General features: G+C 48.9%; 2 protein-coding genes across 2 annotated transcripts in view; one reads left to right on the forward strand and one right to left on the reverse strand.

Moving 5' to 3' along the window:
• The first annotated feature begins 3,750 nt into the window (after nucleotides 1-3,750).
• Nucleotides 3,751-10,944, forward strand: ADRM1 (ADRM1 26S proteasome ubiquitin receptor). The gene is made up of 10 exons (XM_088529048.1): nucleotides 3,751-3,815; nucleotides 4,562-4,772; nucleotides 5,030-5,146; nucleotides 5,269-5,392; nucleotides 5,802-5,888; nucleotides 7,992-8,073; nucleotides 8,331-8,557; nucleotides 8,855-9,012; nucleotides 9,993-10,095; nucleotides 10,719-10,944. Exons 2-10 carry the CDS (start codon nucleotides 4,563-4,565, stop codon nucleotides 10,823-10,825), a joined length of 1,215 nt encoding a protein of 404 aa, XP_088385174.1. The 5' UTR covers nucleotides 3,751-3,815; nucleotide 4,562; the 3' UTR covers nucleotides 10,826-10,944.
• Nucleotides 10,945-12,765: 1,821 nt separating this feature from the next.
• Nucleotides 12,766-17,641, reverse strand: part of LAMA5 (laminin subunit alpha 5) — a 65,955-nt gene continuing 61,079 nt past the window's right edge. The window contains exons 67-80 of the mRNA XM_088527717.1: nucleotides 17,288-17,439; nucleotides 16,820-16,952; nucleotides 16,527-16,667; nucleotides 16,319-16,449; nucleotides 16,086-16,250; nucleotides 15,873-16,005; nucleotides 15,498-15,655; nucleotides 15,225-15,411; nucleotides 14,757-14,909; nucleotides 14,520-14,679; nucleotides 14,251-14,381; nucleotides 13,898-13,976; nucleotides 13,262-13,390; nucleotides 12,766-12,920 (exon numbers count right to left, since the gene is read on the reverse strand). Coding sequence (XP_088383843.1) covers nucleotides 12,766-12,920; nucleotides 13,262-13,390; nucleotides 13,898-13,976; nucleotides 14,251-14,381; nucleotides 14,520-14,679; nucleotides 14,757-14,909; nucleotides 15,225-15,411; nucleotides 15,498-15,655; nucleotides 15,873-16,005; nucleotides 16,086-16,250; nucleotides 16,319-16,449; nucleotides 16,527-16,667; nucleotides 16,820-16,952; nucleotides 17,288-17,439 — 2,007 coding nt within the window. The remainder of the gene's footprint in view (nucleotides 12,921-13,261; nucleotides 13,391-13,897; nucleotides 13,977-14,250; nucleotides 14,382-14,519; nucleotides 14,680-14,756; nucleotides 14,910-15,224; nucleotides 15,412-15,497; nucleotides 15,656-15,872; nucleotides 16,006-16,085; nucleotides 16,251-16,318; nucleotides 16,450-16,526; nucleotides 16,668-16,819; nucleotides 16,953-17,287; nucleotides 17,440-17,641) is intronic.

Consider the following 17,641-nt stretch of genomic DNA (forward strand, 5'->3'; position numbering starts at 1 on the left):
CAGTTCAGTACTTCAAAGACTTGGGGGAACAAAGCATAAAATGTTAGCTTCTCAACCTGTAGTGGTCTGTTACAGAATCTTTGCAATCTTTGGACACTGTGAGTATTAAACTCTGTACCTGTGATAAAATTGCATAAAACATAGGAGAAGGATGCATTAAAAAAGTCATCTTTTTCTGATGTAAAATGCTGTCCTTAAAAATAAGAAACTTCAGAAACAATTGTAGGAATGTTGAAGTGGTTACAGTGTAAAATATATTGCTTGCTACCACTTGGAGGCTTAGATCTCCAGCACTACTTTTTGCAGCTTTGGCACTATATATGCTTCTAGACTAAACTTTTATTTGGAAGCACTTGGTAGACATATCCACACCCATTCATGTTTTGGGGGTGTTTTTGTTTGCATGTTTTTCATTATTAGGTCATGTCTGTTCTGTATGTTGTGAAAAAGCAGAACCAATTTAAAGCTGTGTCATAGTTATACCTATTACAAGTTTTCAAAATTTCTGTGAGCACGTGCGGTCATATAAGTAAAAATATTTTTGGTACCATATTGAAATATTAAAGCCATATAATACTGGAACTATTTGAACTATAGATCAATTACTATATTGATGCATTCATTTTCCTTCAAAGCGGTACACTTCAGAGAGGGGGAAGGAGGCTTGAAAAACTAGGTTGAACAATTTAAGCTAACTTTTTTCTTTTTTTTTTTTTTTTTTTTTTTTATGAAAGCTTTTTATTTAGTAACCAGGCAAAGCTGCAGAATGGCTGCATTTGCAGCTAAGTTTACAGTAATTTAGATATTGCTAGTGCTAGGCACTAGCAACTTGAAGAATTAGTGGAAGAATTGATCTGATTGATTGCCCAGGCAGACTTGTGGCTTCATTGGAAGACTAGATTTAGAATTGCTTCTCCCAGACAGAGGATTAAAAAACAACATAAACATCACCCTGGTAAAATATTTTTACATGAAGTCATGTATTTAAAGATCAGATTAATTTTGTTGAGATTTAGTTGCCTTCTTCATTGAAAAAGTAAGCAAGAGTAATTGTAAAAAATCAAAGCAATAAATGAGGACAAAATCTAAAATGTATTTATGACACCTTCTTTCTGTTGCCAGAAATAGGACTTTGGGGGCTGCTTGCAGCTTTCCAACATAAAACTTAACTTTGAAATACAATGAAAATGAATATTGTTCCTAATAAGTATATAGACACTTGGCTTTTAAAAGACATTGCTGATCCTCATGGAACAGCATAATACTTCATAATACTTTCAGCCTTTTTGTGTTTAAAAAAACAAACAAAAACAAACAAAAAAAACCACAACAACTTTAATGGCTTTTACACTGTATTCTTCCCCCCTCCCTCTCTAAACTCCCTGTAGGCAGAGTAAGGGAACCATTTATGTAGGTGAGTCTTGAGAGGATTTCACATATTAAGCTGATTTAAAATCTCATGGGAGTTTAAAACTTGTTTGAACTAAATAGTGTGTCCAATGTATTAGTGTTAAAATATTTTCTAAATTGTAATTACCTGAATGGAAAAATGTATAGTAATTGCTGAAGGAATACTCTGGAGCAATTTACAGGTTAACAACTCTGCAGTTCATGATTTAAATTCAGAAAATGTAACCCCTTTTAATCATGCAAAACTATGAAAACATAGTAGCAGCATGTTTAATCCAAAGTGCACTATACCATTTTCATGGATTTAAAAAAAAAATAATAATTGGGAAGATTTCTAAAATAGGCCTATTTTTTCTTTGTCTCCTTTTCTCCTTCCTTTAGTGTATTTTTGTAAAAAAAAAAAAAAAAAAAAAAAAAAAAAAAAAATATCTGTCTTGGTTTCAGTCTATTCTCTATATAGTTTAACGTTCTTCATTGCCTCATTGAAAATACTTAAAAAATATTTTCCCAACACTGATAAAATGTATATGTTTGGCTGGCCAGGAGTTGCGTACTACAAAATTTTGATTACTCTGGGAGTAGAAGAGTTTTATTTTAAATGCAGTTCTCACCTCGGTAGTTTACTTGTTAAAGCATTGATAACTTTGCACCTTTTAAAAGAATGTCACTTTTATAACTTGATAAAACACTGACTGTATATAAAATGACTGTGTTAGTATATGTTAATATAGTTATACAGAGATCTCATCTAGAAAGAAATTATAAGAAATGCTTAACACTTCGGACCTCTGGATGGTGAGAGAGGTTTTTGTGAAGTGCAGTTCATACTAGGACAACTGTTTCGTAGGGCAAGAAAACAGTTGGAGATTACCCTGCCCTTATTGCTGAGCTAGTGTCAGATCACTTGCATTTTGTATTTCCCTTGATGCTTATTAGACAGTATGATTTCAATTAGAGCTTTGACACCTGCCTCCATCCCAGATTTAGCTTCCCCCCCCCCCGCCTCCCGCACATAAGTGAACTCAGTTTCTTAGCAGTTGCTTATTGTGCAGCATATTGGAAATAAGAAATGTGGGATGATATCAACGTGCACTGAGAGCTGTCATGGCAAAGGGCACGTAGTTGGTGGAACTCGTTTCTGAAGTGTAAAAGGTAGAAGAAAGGGCCTGGGAGTTCTGTGGGAGCTGCGTGATGCTAAATGCTGATAAAAGCCAAGTGTTAATTGGGGAAGGGGAATAAGTGGACTTTATTTAACAAAAAAAAAAAAAAAGTGGAAGTGGAAAAGCTACCTTTACAGACATTGTATGCCCTCTTGTTCTGTGTCTTTGGTGCAATGTCATACTGCAAATTAGGAGCAGCTTTTTTCAAACATCAAATGTCTGTATAATTATTGGTGCCCAGGTTAATGATGACAGAAAGCATAGGCTCTAAATTAGTCAGAAAAACAACCACTTTACAGCATTTATTTCATTTCAGTAATTAAAAAATGCTTCTCAACTTTTGGAAGTAAAACATTGAAACTTAAAAAAGAAAGCATTCCCCCACCTCTCTTCTAAAGCAGAACTGCTGTAAAAGACTCGAGCTCTGTGGTTGGAGACGTTGTGTGTGATGAAGGGGCTGCTCTGAGGGCCCATGTCCCCTCGGTCCCTCCTCTTGTAGCCCTCGGCCTCCTCACCCCTGTCCTTGTGATCGATGTAAGCATAAATACTTGTTTATTTCTACCATAATTTGGTGATACACTCCAGCTTGCTGTCACTGGAAACACCCATGACTGGGGTCAATGGTATGATAAAGCAATATTTAAATTATGTAAAGCTAATAGTTCTGACACCTGACTTCATTCTCAGTATGTTTTTATAGCATGAAAAGTTTAACAAATGCTTATATCCAGCATTCCAGTCCACTCTGATTTATACTTCTATGAAGCTGCTTCTTGCCTTACTCAATGGCCGTTCCCTGCCCCTCACCCTGAGTCTGCATGAGAAAAGCGCTCTAGTGAAATGGATTTATTTTTATAATATTTAATAACTGTCAATACCCATGTCTCTTAACAACCATCCGGCTTTTTAGAGAAGTCTGTACAGGTTTGTGGACATACACGTTAAACTGTAAAGCTGTAAATCTGAATAAAGCTCATTTTGGAGAAGAGGCTGCGCCTGTTGCCTCCGCTTCCCTCAGCGCGGGGCCGCGGGAGGGGGGAGGAGGGGCGGCGGCCATCTTGCCCCGCGGCCCCGCCCCGCGCCCCCATGACACAGCACAACGGCGGGGGCGGGGCGCGCCTGGCCGCGCGCCTGAGTGACGGCGCCGGCGCCCAACGGGCTGCGGGGGCGGGCGCGGAGGGGGCGGAGCTTCCGGTACGCGGAGCAGGAAGCGGGGCACGGGGCCTGCGGGCGCGGCGGCGGCAGGTACCGGCGGCGGCAGCGGGGCCGGGCCGGGCTCGCGGGGCTGGGTCGGGCTCGCAGCGCCCTGCGGGGCCGCCGCTCCCGCCGCGGGGAGCGACCGGCCTGGGCGGCCGCGGCCCGCCCGCCCGTCCGCCCGCCCGTCGTGACTAAGCGCATGCCGCGGGGCCCTGCGGAGCGGCGCGGCCCGCACCGCACAGCGCGGGCGGTCGGGGTAGCCCCGCGCGTCCTAATTGCGGGGGGAGAGGGGGACAGCTAATAAGAACGGCGAACTCCTGTTCAGAAGCGACTTAAAACTAAGGCGCGAAGCGGCGCGGTCCGGCGTCGGTCGCTGTTTTAGGGCAGTAACGTCAGTTTGTTGCTTCGTCGCGGTCCGCTCGGGACACGTAATCCGTGCGAGGAGGCGGTGTCGGAGGGGTTAACCACCGAGCGCGTGTGGGGCACCGGTCACCGAAGGTCGGAGTCGCAGGAGAGGTTCATGCAGTGAAAACACCATGATCCCAGGAACCGCGGTAGAGACCAAAGGAGGGAGTTTCAGGGAGAAAGTGATTTCGTTTTCCAGTGCATTAGCAGCAGACGAGCTTTTCTTCATGCTGCTCTCTAGGTTCTGCCTCGGCTTTTGCAGTGCCTTCCAGCTCCTGGGCCCACGGAACAGATTCCTTTTGTGCAGCTCGTTTTGTGAAGTCTTGTGCTGAGAGGAGGGGGTGTGGGAAGCTTCCTGCTCACATCTGCTTGATCTCTCTCTGTTCCAGGATGTCTTCAGGCGCGTTGTTTCCAAGCCTGGTGCCAGGCTCCCGTGGCTCTTCCAGCAAATACCTGGTGGAATTTCGGGCCGGAAAGATGTCCCTGAAAGGCAGTACTGTAACCCCAGACAAGAGAAAAGGCCTCGTTTACATCCAGCAAACTGATGATTCCCTCATCCATTTTTGCTGGAAAGACAGGACTTCGGGCAATGTTGAAGACGTGAGTATAGTTCATGTTTCAGGGTGTTGAGTCACAGTGTTGTCTTGTCTTTGTTTTGTCAGCGTTGCAAAAGAGTTTTTCAAGACAAATTAGGGTGAGAATGGCACTGTGGCTTCATAGTGGGCACATCTAAATCCTAATGCCCTGAGGAACCTTGGGGAAGAGGGTTGGAGCAGGAGGGCAGAGGCCTTTGTGGGAGACTAAAAGGAATAACAGATATTTCCTAAAACATTTTTTGCTGTTGCCGTATTTTCCAGGATTTGATTATTTTTCCTGATGACTGTGAATTCAAGAGGGTACCTCAGTGTACGACTGGTCGTGTCTATGTGTTGAAATTCAAAGCAGGATCAAAACGACTTTTCTTCTGGATGCAGGTTTGTGAGAAGTAAATAACCTAGGTCTTGAAACAAGATTTTAGTTTGTCTTGAAAATATGTGTGTGTGTGTGTGTATATATATATATATATACATATATATATATAAACTCTTTCTTACAGGAGCCGAAGACAGATAAGGATGAAGAACATTGCCGTAAAGTGAATGAGTATCTCAACAACCCACCAATGCCTGGGGCTTTGGGTGGTAACACAAGTGGAGGCCACGAGCTCTCAGCGTTGGGAGGTACAGTCCATTCTCTGCTCTTTAATGTGAGAAGCTTCGTTAGACAATAAACCCTTGTAGTTTCCCAGGGAGAAATTCCTGAGGACTTTGGAGGGTGAGTTGGGAACAATGTTAATACCAGAAGTGTAAACACGTTTTTAGCAGAATAAAACACGCTGTCGTAATAGGTGCAGGTTGAAGGTAAGACTGCCAGAAGAAATCTCTCTTGTTGCCAGTAGATTCTCTGGAGTCTTACCTCTTTATGAAGCCAAGTTGCATTTATCTTTTATGAGCACCATGAATCAGTAAACACTTGAAACTGTTTTTTTCCATACAGAATGTGATGCCAATTAATCTCCTGCTGTTTGAGCCGGAGTGCTGTGAAAAACCTCTGTGAATATGTTGTGTTTCAGAATGTTTTTGTTTTTAGGTGAGGGTGGCTTGCAAAGCCTTCTTGGAAACATGAGCCATAACCAGCTCATGCAGCTGATCGGACCAACGGGCTTAGGAGGACTTGGTAAAATGCTTTAATATCTTTATGCCAAAATGGTGTTTTCTCCTGCCAGGTTAAATCTTACCTGACAATGAATATTTTCAAGCAGTGCTATTTATTTGAATAGCAGTGCTATTTATTTGAATAGCACTTCCTTGAGATGAGAAATGAGGCCTTACCTCAAAGATGAGCTATGGGGCAAAAAAAGAAACAAAAAATGGTTGTAGGGAAGGAAGGGAACCAGAATGCAGCCCTCCTTAGAGCTGGGTCTGCAAGGAACGTAGGTTCTGTTCCTTGCTCCACTGGATCTTTCACTTCCCCCTCCCTCTTCTTCCTCCTGAATATTCACTGAACCAGGGATTAAGCAACAGGTTATCGGAGTAGAGTCTTCTCTAGTTAGCAGAGTCTTGTGTATGTTGTCTCTGATACACTCCAGCCTTCCCTTTGAAGCCATTCTGCTTTGCAAACAAATATTCACTGTATCTACCCCACTGCAGTTTGTAGCTCACGAGGGTTTAGGGCTTTCTCTCCTGGGCTTTGCTAGGAAGAGGTTTTTCTGAGGGAAATGAGAGGTTAGGGTCACTGGTGCAGTCTGCTCTTAGCACTGTCCTTGCTCGAAGCCCAGTAGAGCATTTCCTGAGAGATCGGACCCTGCTGTTGACGTAGGCAAAGCAGTGTTTAGTAAGTGGCAGTGACAAAGCTTTGGTGCTTAAGTTCAAAATTCCTTTTTCACAGAATCTCTTTTTTGGTAGATCTCACCTTAGTGTCTTTGTAGTGTTAAGTGCTAGTTTGATGTTGGTGGAGGAAGTGTCAGAAGATTCTGACTTTTTAGCATGTGTATGGGAAGAGGCTCTCGCTTCCTTCTTGCAGCTTCACAGGACTTCTGGAGCTTATTTTCTCTTCCTTTCAATCCTTGTTGCCAGCTGCTCTTTCTTTCCCTTTACATCTAGTTGACCTGAAGCTAACTATTTTAAAGCAAAGAAAGCCGTCTGCCTGAGTCTGCAAACTGGGTTTGGTGAAACTGGGTGAATCCTTCTCTCTGGTAGTATCTTGTTCTTTTGCATCCTGTTTGCATCTCTCTCAGGACTCTGCTTTTCCTGCAGCTCCTGGGTAAACTTTTCCTAGCAAGGACAAACTCTAGAGTAGCACGTGTTATAAGCTGGTTAGCTTTACCCTGCTGTGTTTGCTGCGGTGGGAGGCAAGTGCCAGGCAGATGGCTCAGTACTTGCTCTGGTCTCTGCAGATTTCTGCAGTTTCAGCCAGGGAGCTGTTTGCTATTGGAGCACTGTCTTTCTGTCCTCTGTGTTTGCAGAGAGTGCCCAAAAGGGGGTAATGGATGTAGATTCTTGTGTAGGAAAGTGTGTAATTAGGAGTGGTGTAAGAAACCCTTGAAGAGGAAGCATGTGCTCAAGGGGGCTTTTGGCCAACATGGCTCAGAGGAATCCTAGTTACCCATAACTAATGCAGCCAAGGTGGAAGCCAGACCATTCCCTGATTCTTTTTAGCTAGTGTTCTTGCTGCTGTCACATGTTCTTGACAGTTGTGAGTAGCAGCAAGGATGAAGGAGGCTGTGATTCTTAATTCCTTTTACATAGGACAGTTGGCTCAAAGGCCAAGTGTTGGTTTTCTCCTATTTTTTTTCTTTTTTTTTTTTTAACCTGATCACTCTTCTGCTGGGAGCACCTTATGCACGGGGCTCTCTATTTTGCACTGCCTTTGCAGTGTTGGTGGTGACTCAAAGGTTGCCTCTAGTCTTTCTGCTTAGGAGCTCTCTCAAGTTCAGAGAAATGTTGGATTTTTTTGGAAACTAGTAGAAGACAAGGGTTCTCTGATAGTGATTGTAGATGGCACAAGCCAAAATCATTTCATCTTTGTGAACAGCTAGAAACTGAGTAATGTCTAAGATGTATAAATGTCTTTAAGAAGTTTTCTACTAGGAATGCAAGATCATAAAATGAGAGCTCTTTATTTACAGAAGGTGGGAGGGGTTGGTCTAGGCTTTTTCACCCCCTCCTCCTCTGTTTTAGCCATTAAAACCTTTCAGGTACAAGAATGACCTCTCTGGACCAGAGAGGTGAAAAATTAATAGAAATTTCTAAACCTGTTCCTTTTTTATCTTTATGGAAGGTGGGCTGGGTGCACTGACGGGTCCTGGGCTGGCTAGTTTACTTGGAAGTGGGGGACCACCGACCAGCAGTTCATCATCAAGGTAGGATACCTGTGTGCTCTGGGTTTGTTATAATTTATAATGGAAAATCGTCACTTATGCGGGAGGAGTTTGTGGCCTACTGAGCAGAAAATAAAATGGGAATTAAGACTGCTTATTACCTCTCTAGAATATCAGTGGTCGCTCTTTATATTGCAAGGGCTTGAAAAGAGGTTGGGGAGAGCGAACTCTTTTTGTAGGTAATTAGCTATTACTAATTATTAGTTATTACTAATTAGTTATTACTACTTACCTTCCAGCTCTCGCAGCCAGTCCGCTGCTGTGACACCATCTTCCACGACTTCTTCCACGCGTGTAACGCCCGCCCCGTCCGTTCCTGCGGCCGCTTCCGTGACCAGTCCGAGCCCTGTACCGAGTTCGGGTAATGGAACCAGCTCAGCCACAAGCCCAACCCAGCCCATTCAATTGAGTGACCTTCAGAACATTTTAGCTACTATGAATGTGCCATCTGGAGCAGGAGGACAAGGTAACAGTGTTCTGACCAGACAGCTGTTGGATCCAGGAGTCCTTGGAGCTGTTTTGCTGTCCTATCCTGTTCCAAATTGGTTTGAAAGGTCTCTTAATTTTTTTTTAATTGATTTAAATGCTGTTGTTCTTGATTGCTTCAAGAATATTAATCTTGTTCCAAAATTGAGAGGGAGAAAGGATGCCAGTAATATGCTCAATACATTTCAGTACTCCACTGACAAAATCATTTGGTTAACGTGGCAAAACATGTTTTTTTGTGCATAGTCTAACAATCAACCATTTATTTTCTTCCTAGTTGACTTGGCTACTGTGCTGACTCCTGAGATAATGGCTCCCATCCTGGCCAATGCTGAAGTTCAGGAGCGGTTGATGCCTTACCTCCCTTCAGGGGAGTCTCTGCCACAGACAGCAGAAGAGATTCAAAATACCCTGACTTCTCCTCAGTTTCAGCAGGTGGGTGCCTGGCTGTCACGTCAGTGCCGCTCTGCTCTCCTCCTCCCTGGCAAGAGGTGACTTGTGTGCTGCTTTTCCAGGTTTCTGCCACTGTGCAGAGTAGGAAGCTATTCTGTAGAAGTGGAAGCAGGAAGGGACATGACTCAGTGAAACACTGTTCTTCCTTGCTTTCTGTGGTTGCCCAAGGGCAGATTAGACTATTTTACTTTCTCTTTTGGCACTGGGCTTCATCTTTCTCTGTATTATAAATGTAATCTCTGGCAAATTACAGCAGACATAGCAGCCAATTCATCATTTTGTTTAAAAAAAAAATGGTTTCTGCACTTAAAACTAGTCTAAAATGACTGCACAGGTGACCAAGGAAGGAGACGCTGGTGTTTACATCCCTTAAAACACTAGTACTTATTTCAAAGTATGTTTGGGCATATTTTGTCAGATTAAATCTGTTTTATTGTAGGCCATCCTGACCTATGCAGACTGAAATTTGTCAATATACAGAATTTCACTATTTAAGAAGGATGTCTTTAGGTTACTATGACTACTCTTTTGTGCAGACAAGACTTCATAAGTGAGGGCTGTTGTTCACTCGCTATTTGACGCATTATTCTGCAGGTAGAGAAAAGCTTAAATTGTCCATGTTGTAAATTAGCTGGAAGTTAGGTCACTGTGATTTGCTGGGCTGCTATCTGGGCATATCAATTTGTGTTTCTACAGCAGTGGGCCTGGCTATTTGGCATCTAGTTGGTTAAAAGAAATATTGGTCTTGGTGAGTGCAAAATGCTCCCAGGGCCTGTGGTGAATGGGGACAGTTCAGAGGTGACCACAGTGCAGTCATTTTCTTGTAAAGGAGGGAAGCTGCTCCCAGGTAGGTCAACATCCTGCAATAGCTTATGGAATTTAGGGACTGCTGTTGTCATTAGGTGCCCCGTGCTGTTGAGGAAACACAGTGAAAACTTGATGCTGTTGACTTTAATCTGCAGGCGTTGAGCATGTTCAGTGCTGCCTTGGCTTCTGGACAGCTTGGCCCTCTAATGAGCCAGTTTGGCTTACCAGCAGAGGCAGTAGATGCAGCAAATAAAGGTGGTAAGTACTTCTGGTGTTGGGAGCATGATTATGGAGCCCTTTCACACTTACATAACTGTTGCATGTGGATTATGAGCAGCTTTCAAAAGCTGACTCTTCCACTTTTTTTTTTTAATGGAAATGTACGTGGCTCAGGTTTTCTTCAGTATCTGCAGCTATCAATGTCAAACTGACACTGGAGACTTCACGGTACTGCAAACAGATGTGCTGAGTAGATTTGTGACGGTTTTCTTGAACGAGCTACATAAGATTTGGACATGTCATAGTTTAGGAATGCTTCCTTTTGTGAGGATCTTTAATGGATCATTTGAAATAGTGCACAGTTGGGGCCTTAAGTGCTATGAGGGAAGGGAGGGTGTCAGTGTTCCCTGATGAGCCTTTAGAATCCCTTCCATTCAACTAACCTTGTTCTTAGGCTGTCGGTACACTGCTAAACTCCATAAAACGCTGGTGATGTCAGAGGTCTCCAAATGTGCTTTATATTTGAATGAATGTTAAAACTGTCTTCTCTATTAATAGAACTTTTCTAAAGGAACTGTTTATTTGTTGACTAAGGAAGCTTAACCTTTTGTGGAGACTGAATCCCATCCCTGAGTTAAGTAACCAATGTGTTTAACTTTTAGATGTAGAAGCGTTTGCCAAAGCAATGCAGAACAGTGTCAAGTCAGACCAAAAGGAAGGCGACTCTAAGGACAAGAAAGATGAAGAGGAAGATATGAGTTTAGATTAAGTTATTTGCTTTTCCTTGCAGATATTCCTAGATACTAACTTAAGCAACTGTAGTAGGATTACTAACTTCATATTATGCTTATATAAATCTACAAATAAAGGAATTTTCTTTATCTGCCATACTGGGCTTCTCTGTCTATTTAGCATGCACTTTGGTAGCACTTGCTGTGCTACTCTAGTGTCTTCATTCCGTAGTTGGGTAGATGCTCAGTTGTTATTTCTGAGTGGAAAATGGGAAGTTACTTTGTTGTTTTGCCATTTTGCATTGCTGTAAAGAGTATTGGAGTAAGTAGCTACTAACACTGTGCCAAGGCAGAACAGTCACTTCCCTCAGGCTGCCGGCCGCACCGCTGCTCATGCAACCCGATGTGGTTGTCCTTTGTAGCTGTGAGGGTGTCTTGCTGACTCACATGCAGCTTTTTGCTCACCAGGTCATGTTCTGCAAAGCTGCCAGTTTGCTGTCCCGCATGCGCTGCTGCGTGGAGCGTCCTGTCCCTTCAGTAACTCCGTGAGGTTCAACTGCATGAACTCCCGAGCGCTAACGGTGCAGGGAGCAGCCTAGGAATTAGGGCAGCAGCTCCGAGATGCTGCCAGAGAGGGAACTGCTTGTAGCAGGTGTAAAGGTAGGCTCCCGTGCTGATGCTGCCTGACATGGTGATTATTTCTCTTCCAGTTCTATATAAAACTCATGCTTGCTCTTCTCTGGTCAAGTGAAAGAGAGTAACATAAAACTTTATTCAACTCCGAAGGATGTACCAGTGATTTACAAAGACCATCTTTAATACTACAGCTTAAAAACAGGTCATAATTACATTTAAGATAGACATGTTAAAAACCCATTTTACAATATTTACCCCTCATAAAAAAAGATATAAGTTATAAGTCCATTTCAGAAGCAAGATTTTGTCCTCGTGTGTCTAGATATATATATATATATATATACTCACAAATATATATGATGTTTAAGTGCACAAGTGAACCAGGTGGCTTGGGAGAAAATGGTTTTGATTTCAAGTGAAAACTGCACTACAGCAGGAGTGAGTTAAGCCCAGCAGGAGAAGGTAACTGTTGGAAGGGCAGGTGAGGGCGAAAATAACATATCTCAAACCCAGCCAGGCTTAGAGGTAATTTTTCTTTATTTCTTCCCTTTCAAGCAATGCTTTCTTACTTCATATAACAGGACTTTTGTCAGTGTATCTAATGGCACTGAGTGTAACTGCAGAGTTAAGACTCGAGGTGTGGCAGTTGTGATATCTTTCCCTCAGCAGTTCTTCCAGCCTGTCTCTATTTATTTTATCTTTATTTTTTTTAAATAGTTTTGAGTTAATCTGAACAGAAGAGGCTAGTTCTGTAAACAGAATTTCATCTTGAAAAACCCTGTGGCAGAGCATTTTGCACAGCAGCGGCCCGTGAGCCAAGCGTGACCTTGGGGCATTAAATACTTCCTTGCACTTGTCACAAAAGTGACAAAATTAATCCAGTTTGTCCTAATTGCATTTATTATAAAACAAAGGCTGCCAAGAGCCTTAGCAAAAGACAGTCTGTGACTGTTAGTAATAATCTCAAGTATTCTGTGAACTAAAATCTATGTGCAAGGTAGAGGTGGGGGAAAAGGGAGCAGGATTTGGGATGCGAGCACGTGGCTACTGCGTGCCTAAGGCCATGCCCTGGAGAGAACATGAGCCCCTGCTGCAGAGCCTTGGCCACGGGGGGGGCCTTAGTCCTAGCTCCTGCTCAAACTTTTTGGTTATTTTTGTAAAAGACGTCCCTGAAGTGCCCCCTCCTCCCCTGCCCTCCTGCCCCATGGATCCCTGGCCCCTCTCTGCTTTGGGCCCCTGCAGGCTCTGCAGATGGAGTGTGTTTGAGCGCTGCTCTCCAAACGTGGTGCCCGCCGGGGCCGGCCCTGCAGCTTTCCGAGTCCAGCCTCTCGGCGAGGTGCACTCAGAGCTTGGGGCAACCCCTGAGGCCAACCGAGCCCCTGACAGCCCCGGTTTGCAGCAGGTTCACGTGGTTCCCGTTAATCGCCAGCTTCCGTACGCAGCCCACGTAGTGCGGGAGGGCAGGCTGCGGCCCCGCGGGCTTGCTCAGGGCTGTCTCTGCAAAAGGAGAAGGTTGAACCTGCCGTGAGGCCGGGTGCGAGCGGCGCTGCCCGGCCTGGCGAGGGGACGGGAGCGCGGAGGCCTCGGCCCCGCTGCTCCTGTGTCAGCCCTGAGATGCCCCGGGGCACCATCAGCTGCTGAGCCCTCCAGCAGGTCCACACAGCCCCGGGCTCCCACCTTCAGCCGCTGCGGTGGTGGGGACAAAAGGACATGCTGTGCAACGACCTCCTTGGAGGCTGAGCAGGGAATGAATGGCTCCTAAAGCAGCAACGGGACCTCAGGCCTTGTGGTGCTTTGTTCCAGCGCGGAGCTCTGCTCCCAGCCCTTCCCACACTCACCTGGCAGCCCTCCCAGGTGGAACGTTGCCCTCGCAGCGGCTGCAGGAGGCTGGGACTCATGGCTGAGACCCACCGTGTAGTTTCTTTCTGTGTCCACATCAATCTGGATTATGGTTTTCCTTTTGATAACTGAGAACAGAATCAATGGTCAGTGCAGAGTCCTCACCCGGGGAGCAATTGCATCTCCTTGCTCCCATATGGGCTTGTGCTTCCCCACCAAACTGCTGCAAAATCTTAGCACTGCCTCATTAGCAAATACTCTAATTGCTGAGTTTTGCAACTTCCAGGTGATACAAAATACTCTTCCTCAAAAACACTGATGTAGCTGTCAGATTTAAACTCTTTGGACACCAACTGAGCCAGGTTAGAGGCAATGGGATGCTTGTTCCTAGCAGAAAGTGTTAATAGCAGAGGGAATTCAGACTAGGGCTGCAAAAGGGCACAGGGTACTACCAATATCAGGTAAGTTAATTAGAAAATTACTTAGCAGCAGTTACAATCTCCTAAGTTAATTACTTACAGGTGGGAGCTGGGGCCAGCCTTAAATAGCCCAGGAAGGGGCCTAGGCTCCTTCCCAGGAGATGGGAGCAGAGCTGCAGGAGCCAAGGTCCAGCCCGGCCGGGGCTGTCCCCTCACCTGTGATTTGGTGCCACCGGCCATCACAAAGAGCTGGACGAGTCACCCACGTCGAGAGCCCCCCGGCGCTCGCGGTCACCTAGAGCAGCAAAACAGAGCCCGCGGATGAGGGTCTGCTCCTCTCCCTGCAAAACGCCCAGCTGCTCCACAGGGACGTGGCATCTTGCAGGAAAAGGTGCAGCTGGGGAATGGGGACCCCCTTCCCACCCTGTGACCCTCCAGCCAGGCTTTCCCTGGGAAGGAAGCCCTAATGCAGGGGGTGGCTTTGGTGTCACCCCTTCCCCTCCAAGCTCTGGAGGGGCTAGTAGAGCTGGGGGGGTGGCTGGGTGCCACCTGGGCCACCCTCCTGCTACCTTTGTCCCGTCCATGTGCAGCTGGAGCTCGGGGTTGCTCCTCGTGCCGATGTGGAAGACGAGGCCGGAGGCGGTGCGGGGACGGAGCTCCAGTGTCACCTCCAAGTCCTGCCCGGTCGCCACTAAGTCGCCTGTAAGGAAAACGTCACTGGTGAGGAGGAGGGCAGGGACAAGGGGCTTTCCATGAGACAAGTCCCTCCTTGCTGGTGTCTGGCTTTGAGTTGCAGCCACCAGGATCCACGGGGAGCAGCCCAGGCTGCGGCAGGTACCTAGGGTAATGGAGCCACCCTCTGCAGAGAAGAAGATGCCGCTTTCCCGGGCGCCCTCATAGCACGGAGTCACCGCGACGGTGTGCGAGGGGGGCCCCAAGGGCCTCCCGTCCAGCTGCAGGTTCCTCAGGCACCCGTGGAAGCTGGAGGCAAAGGCAACCTGCAGAGAGAGAGCCCAGGAGTGAGCACAGAGGGGCCGGGAAGGCCGCGGGCGCAGCGAGGCCACGGGACCCTTACCGGGATGTGGGCCGTGGCCGTGCCGGCTGGCAGCCCCCCAACGTAGAAGGGGGTCTGGGCTAGGAAGGGTCCCGCGTTGGTCACGGCGGCCTCCTGGGCTCGCAGCCCATCGATGACCAGCTGGGCTCGGCTCTGGTCGCGGCTGAAGAAGACCTGCAGAGACCAGAGAATAGGGCTGGAGGGTACCAGGTGCAGGAGGACAGTGCACAGAGTGCTGAGGGGACACAGAGGTCCCCATGGGCCCTGATGTCAGATGGGTGCAAATCCCCAGGTGTCCTCAGCTGGGAGGTCTGACCAGCCCCAGCGGTGCAGCCGCTGCTCCCTTTGCTGCAGCTCTTGTGCAATTGGGACCAAGGTCCAGGGAAGGGCTGAGCTGACACGATGGTGATGGCCAAGTTGCAGGAATTACCCCCCCGTGAGCAGCAGGAGCCAAATGCAGAGCGAGTTGAGCGCGGGGCCGCTGCTCACCGTGTGCCACCGCCGGTCCCGGTACTTGTCCTTGCTGCGGATGCGCAGCCGGTGCCCGCCGAGCTCCGCCAGGAGCACGAAGTGCCCGTTGGAGACCAAGAGCGCCAGGAAGGCGCCCTGCTCACCAGCCACGTAGAAGAGCAGCCCGTTGGAGGAGCTGAGCTTCACCTCCAGCGAGAAATGGGACCTGTGGGGAGAGCAGCAGGGCTCGGAGCTCCTCATCCTCCTGCAGGTGCCCAAGTCCACGTGGGGCTGTCCCAGGAGGAGCCTCACCTGGTTCGGAAGGAGTCCGGGATATCCTTGAACTCCCAGTGGCTGCTTGGGGAGCCCCCGAACTGGAAGGAGCCTCTGGCCGCGTGGGGCTGCAGGTGCAACCGGCAGCCGCTGTCCTTGTCATGGCGCCGGTCCTTGGAGGCGGCTTTGCCCGGGATCTGGGTGAAATGAGCCCAAAATGCAGTGAGGGGGACATGGCTGGGCACAGCTCTGCCAGTCCATGGAGCAGGGACGGCCAGGCAAAGCAGAGATGGGTGGCACGTCCCACGGTGGGCAGGGGGGCCGTGGGTGTCACGGACAGGGACAACAAGGGAGGGAACCAGCGGGGCAGATGGGGGCAATTCCAGCAGGTGCGGGTTGCCAGGCCCAGGTCACCTTGGGTTTCCGCCTGTCCTTCTTGGAAGGGACACGGAGCTGCTGTGGCTGCTCCCCCCAGGGACAGTTCATGGTGACGTTGACGCTCCGCACGTTCTGCTGCAGGTCCACGACCGCCTGCGGCTCCAGCTTCCTGCAGCGAAGGGGACAGGGGTCAGCGGGACGGCGCGGGGAGCAGGAGGGGCGCCAGCCCCGTCCCCCCGCGGCACCCACCGCTTCACGAAGACGTTGCTGATGCAGCCGCTGAGGTTGCGGCGGGCGCCAGGCTCCGGCGAGCCCCCGAGCTGGAAGAGCTGCTGCCCGTCCTGGCGCCGCTGCCGCTGCCGCCCCGCGCCCGCCGCCGCCTCCTGCAGCTCGTCGTCCACGTAGAGCCGCAGCCTGCGGGGACAGGGGGACACTGAGCCGGGCGCCGGGCGAGCGGCGCCGCCGGCCGCGCTGGGACCTACCCGTGGGCGTCGCTGTAGAAGGCCACGTAGTGGGTCCTGCCGTCCGCGTAGGTGTCTTTGGTGGTGAGTTCAGCTCCCAGCACGGTCAAGGCCAGCTGGCCCCCCGCAAGGGACACCTGGCACGTCCCCTCCTGCAAGGGCACACAGTGAGCACGGGGCGGCCCAAGGGGGGGACGAGTCCCCTTGGTGCCCTGCCGGGGGGAACCACCTGGGTGCTGTGCTGGTAGAGCAGCCCCTCGCGCTGGCTCGTCCGGAAGCTGAAGCCGCTGTAGAAGTCCCGCAGCTGCGGCACGTTCCGCAGGGACAGGGTCAAGTAGCCGTGGCCATGGAAGCTGACGGAGCGGGCCACCTGCGAGGACATGGTGGGACGGGGCGTGAGAGGGGAGCTGCCAGCCCCAGCACAGCTCTGGACCTGGACGTGCCCCTGAACCTCGCGGTGCTGCGGGTTCCCGGCACGTGGGGAGGGCAGCTGGGATGGAGCTGCTGCCGCGTCCAACCTACCAGGAGGTCGGAGGTGCAGCCGTAGCTCACGCCGACGGTGCTCATGCGCTTCAAGTCCACGTACTTGCCGAGAGCCTTCAAGCCCTTCATGCAGCCCCGGATGGGCCCTCCCGTGGGGAACAGCACCTTCAAGCTGTGGGAGAAGCAGATAGTGTCACCAGGCTGGCCCCATGGTCCCCTCCAGCCCTTCATATCCAACACCTATGTGGGACCACAATGCTTGGAGCATCTCTGGTGCCTTGAGCATGAGGCTGCTCCAAAGCACCTGGCCCTGCCAAGGAGGCCTCAGTGGCACCCAGGAGCAGCTTGTTGCTTATGGAGATGTTGGGATGTCCCTCATGACTATGGGCTGGAAGAGAAAAGCTCCTGGCAGCTCTGCAGGGACCCCTCAGCCACCTGGGATCTGGAATTTCCCCCGCCTTGCTCCATGTGCTCATTCCCGTGGTGCCCACATGGGGCTGGACCCACCTGGGGGGCAGTGCAGCGGGCGGCACGCCGCCCAGGTAGTAGGAGACAGCGTTCTCCAGCGAGTTCTCCTGCTCCACCATGAAGATGGTGAGTCGCTCCAGCCGCACCAGGATGCGTTTCTTATTGTTCATTTTCAGGAGGAAAATCTGGATCTGGAGACAGAGGGGAAATTTGAGGCAATGGGTTTTATCTTGAAAGACCACAGAGCACGGCCAGCCCACAGCTGGGGGTGAAGGAACCCCGCGAGGGAAGCCCAGGGCCTGCAGGCTGCAAACGCCCTCTCCAAACGCGGCTCTGAGCATCCCGCGTGCCCTGCGGGTGAACAACACTGGGAGAGACGGAGCCAGGAGCCAG

Source organism: Tinamus guttatus, unplaced genomic scaffold, assembly GCF_059628265.1.
Source record: "Tinamus guttatus ecotype Peru unplaced genomic scaffold, ASM5962826v1 Tinamus_guttatus_pri_ptg000027l, whole genome shotgun sequence".
Lineage (NCBI taxonomy): Eukaryota > Metazoa > Chordata > Aves > Tinamiformes > Tinamidae > Tinamus > Tinamus guttatus.

Coding starts and splice junctions, on each gene's coding strand:
- ADRM1 (XM_088529048.1), top strand. CDS start 4,563: ATGTCTTCAGGCGCGTTGTTTCCAAGCCTGGTGCCAGGCTCCCGTGGC. Junction 5,393..5,801: donor CGAGCTCTCAGCGTTGGGAG/GTACAGTCCATT, acceptor TTTTGTTTTTAG/GTGAGGGTGGCTTGCAAAGC. Junction 8,558..8,854: donor ATCTGGAGCAGGAGGACAAG/GTAACAGTGTTC, acceptor TTTTCTTCCTAG/TTGACTTGGCTACTGTGCTG.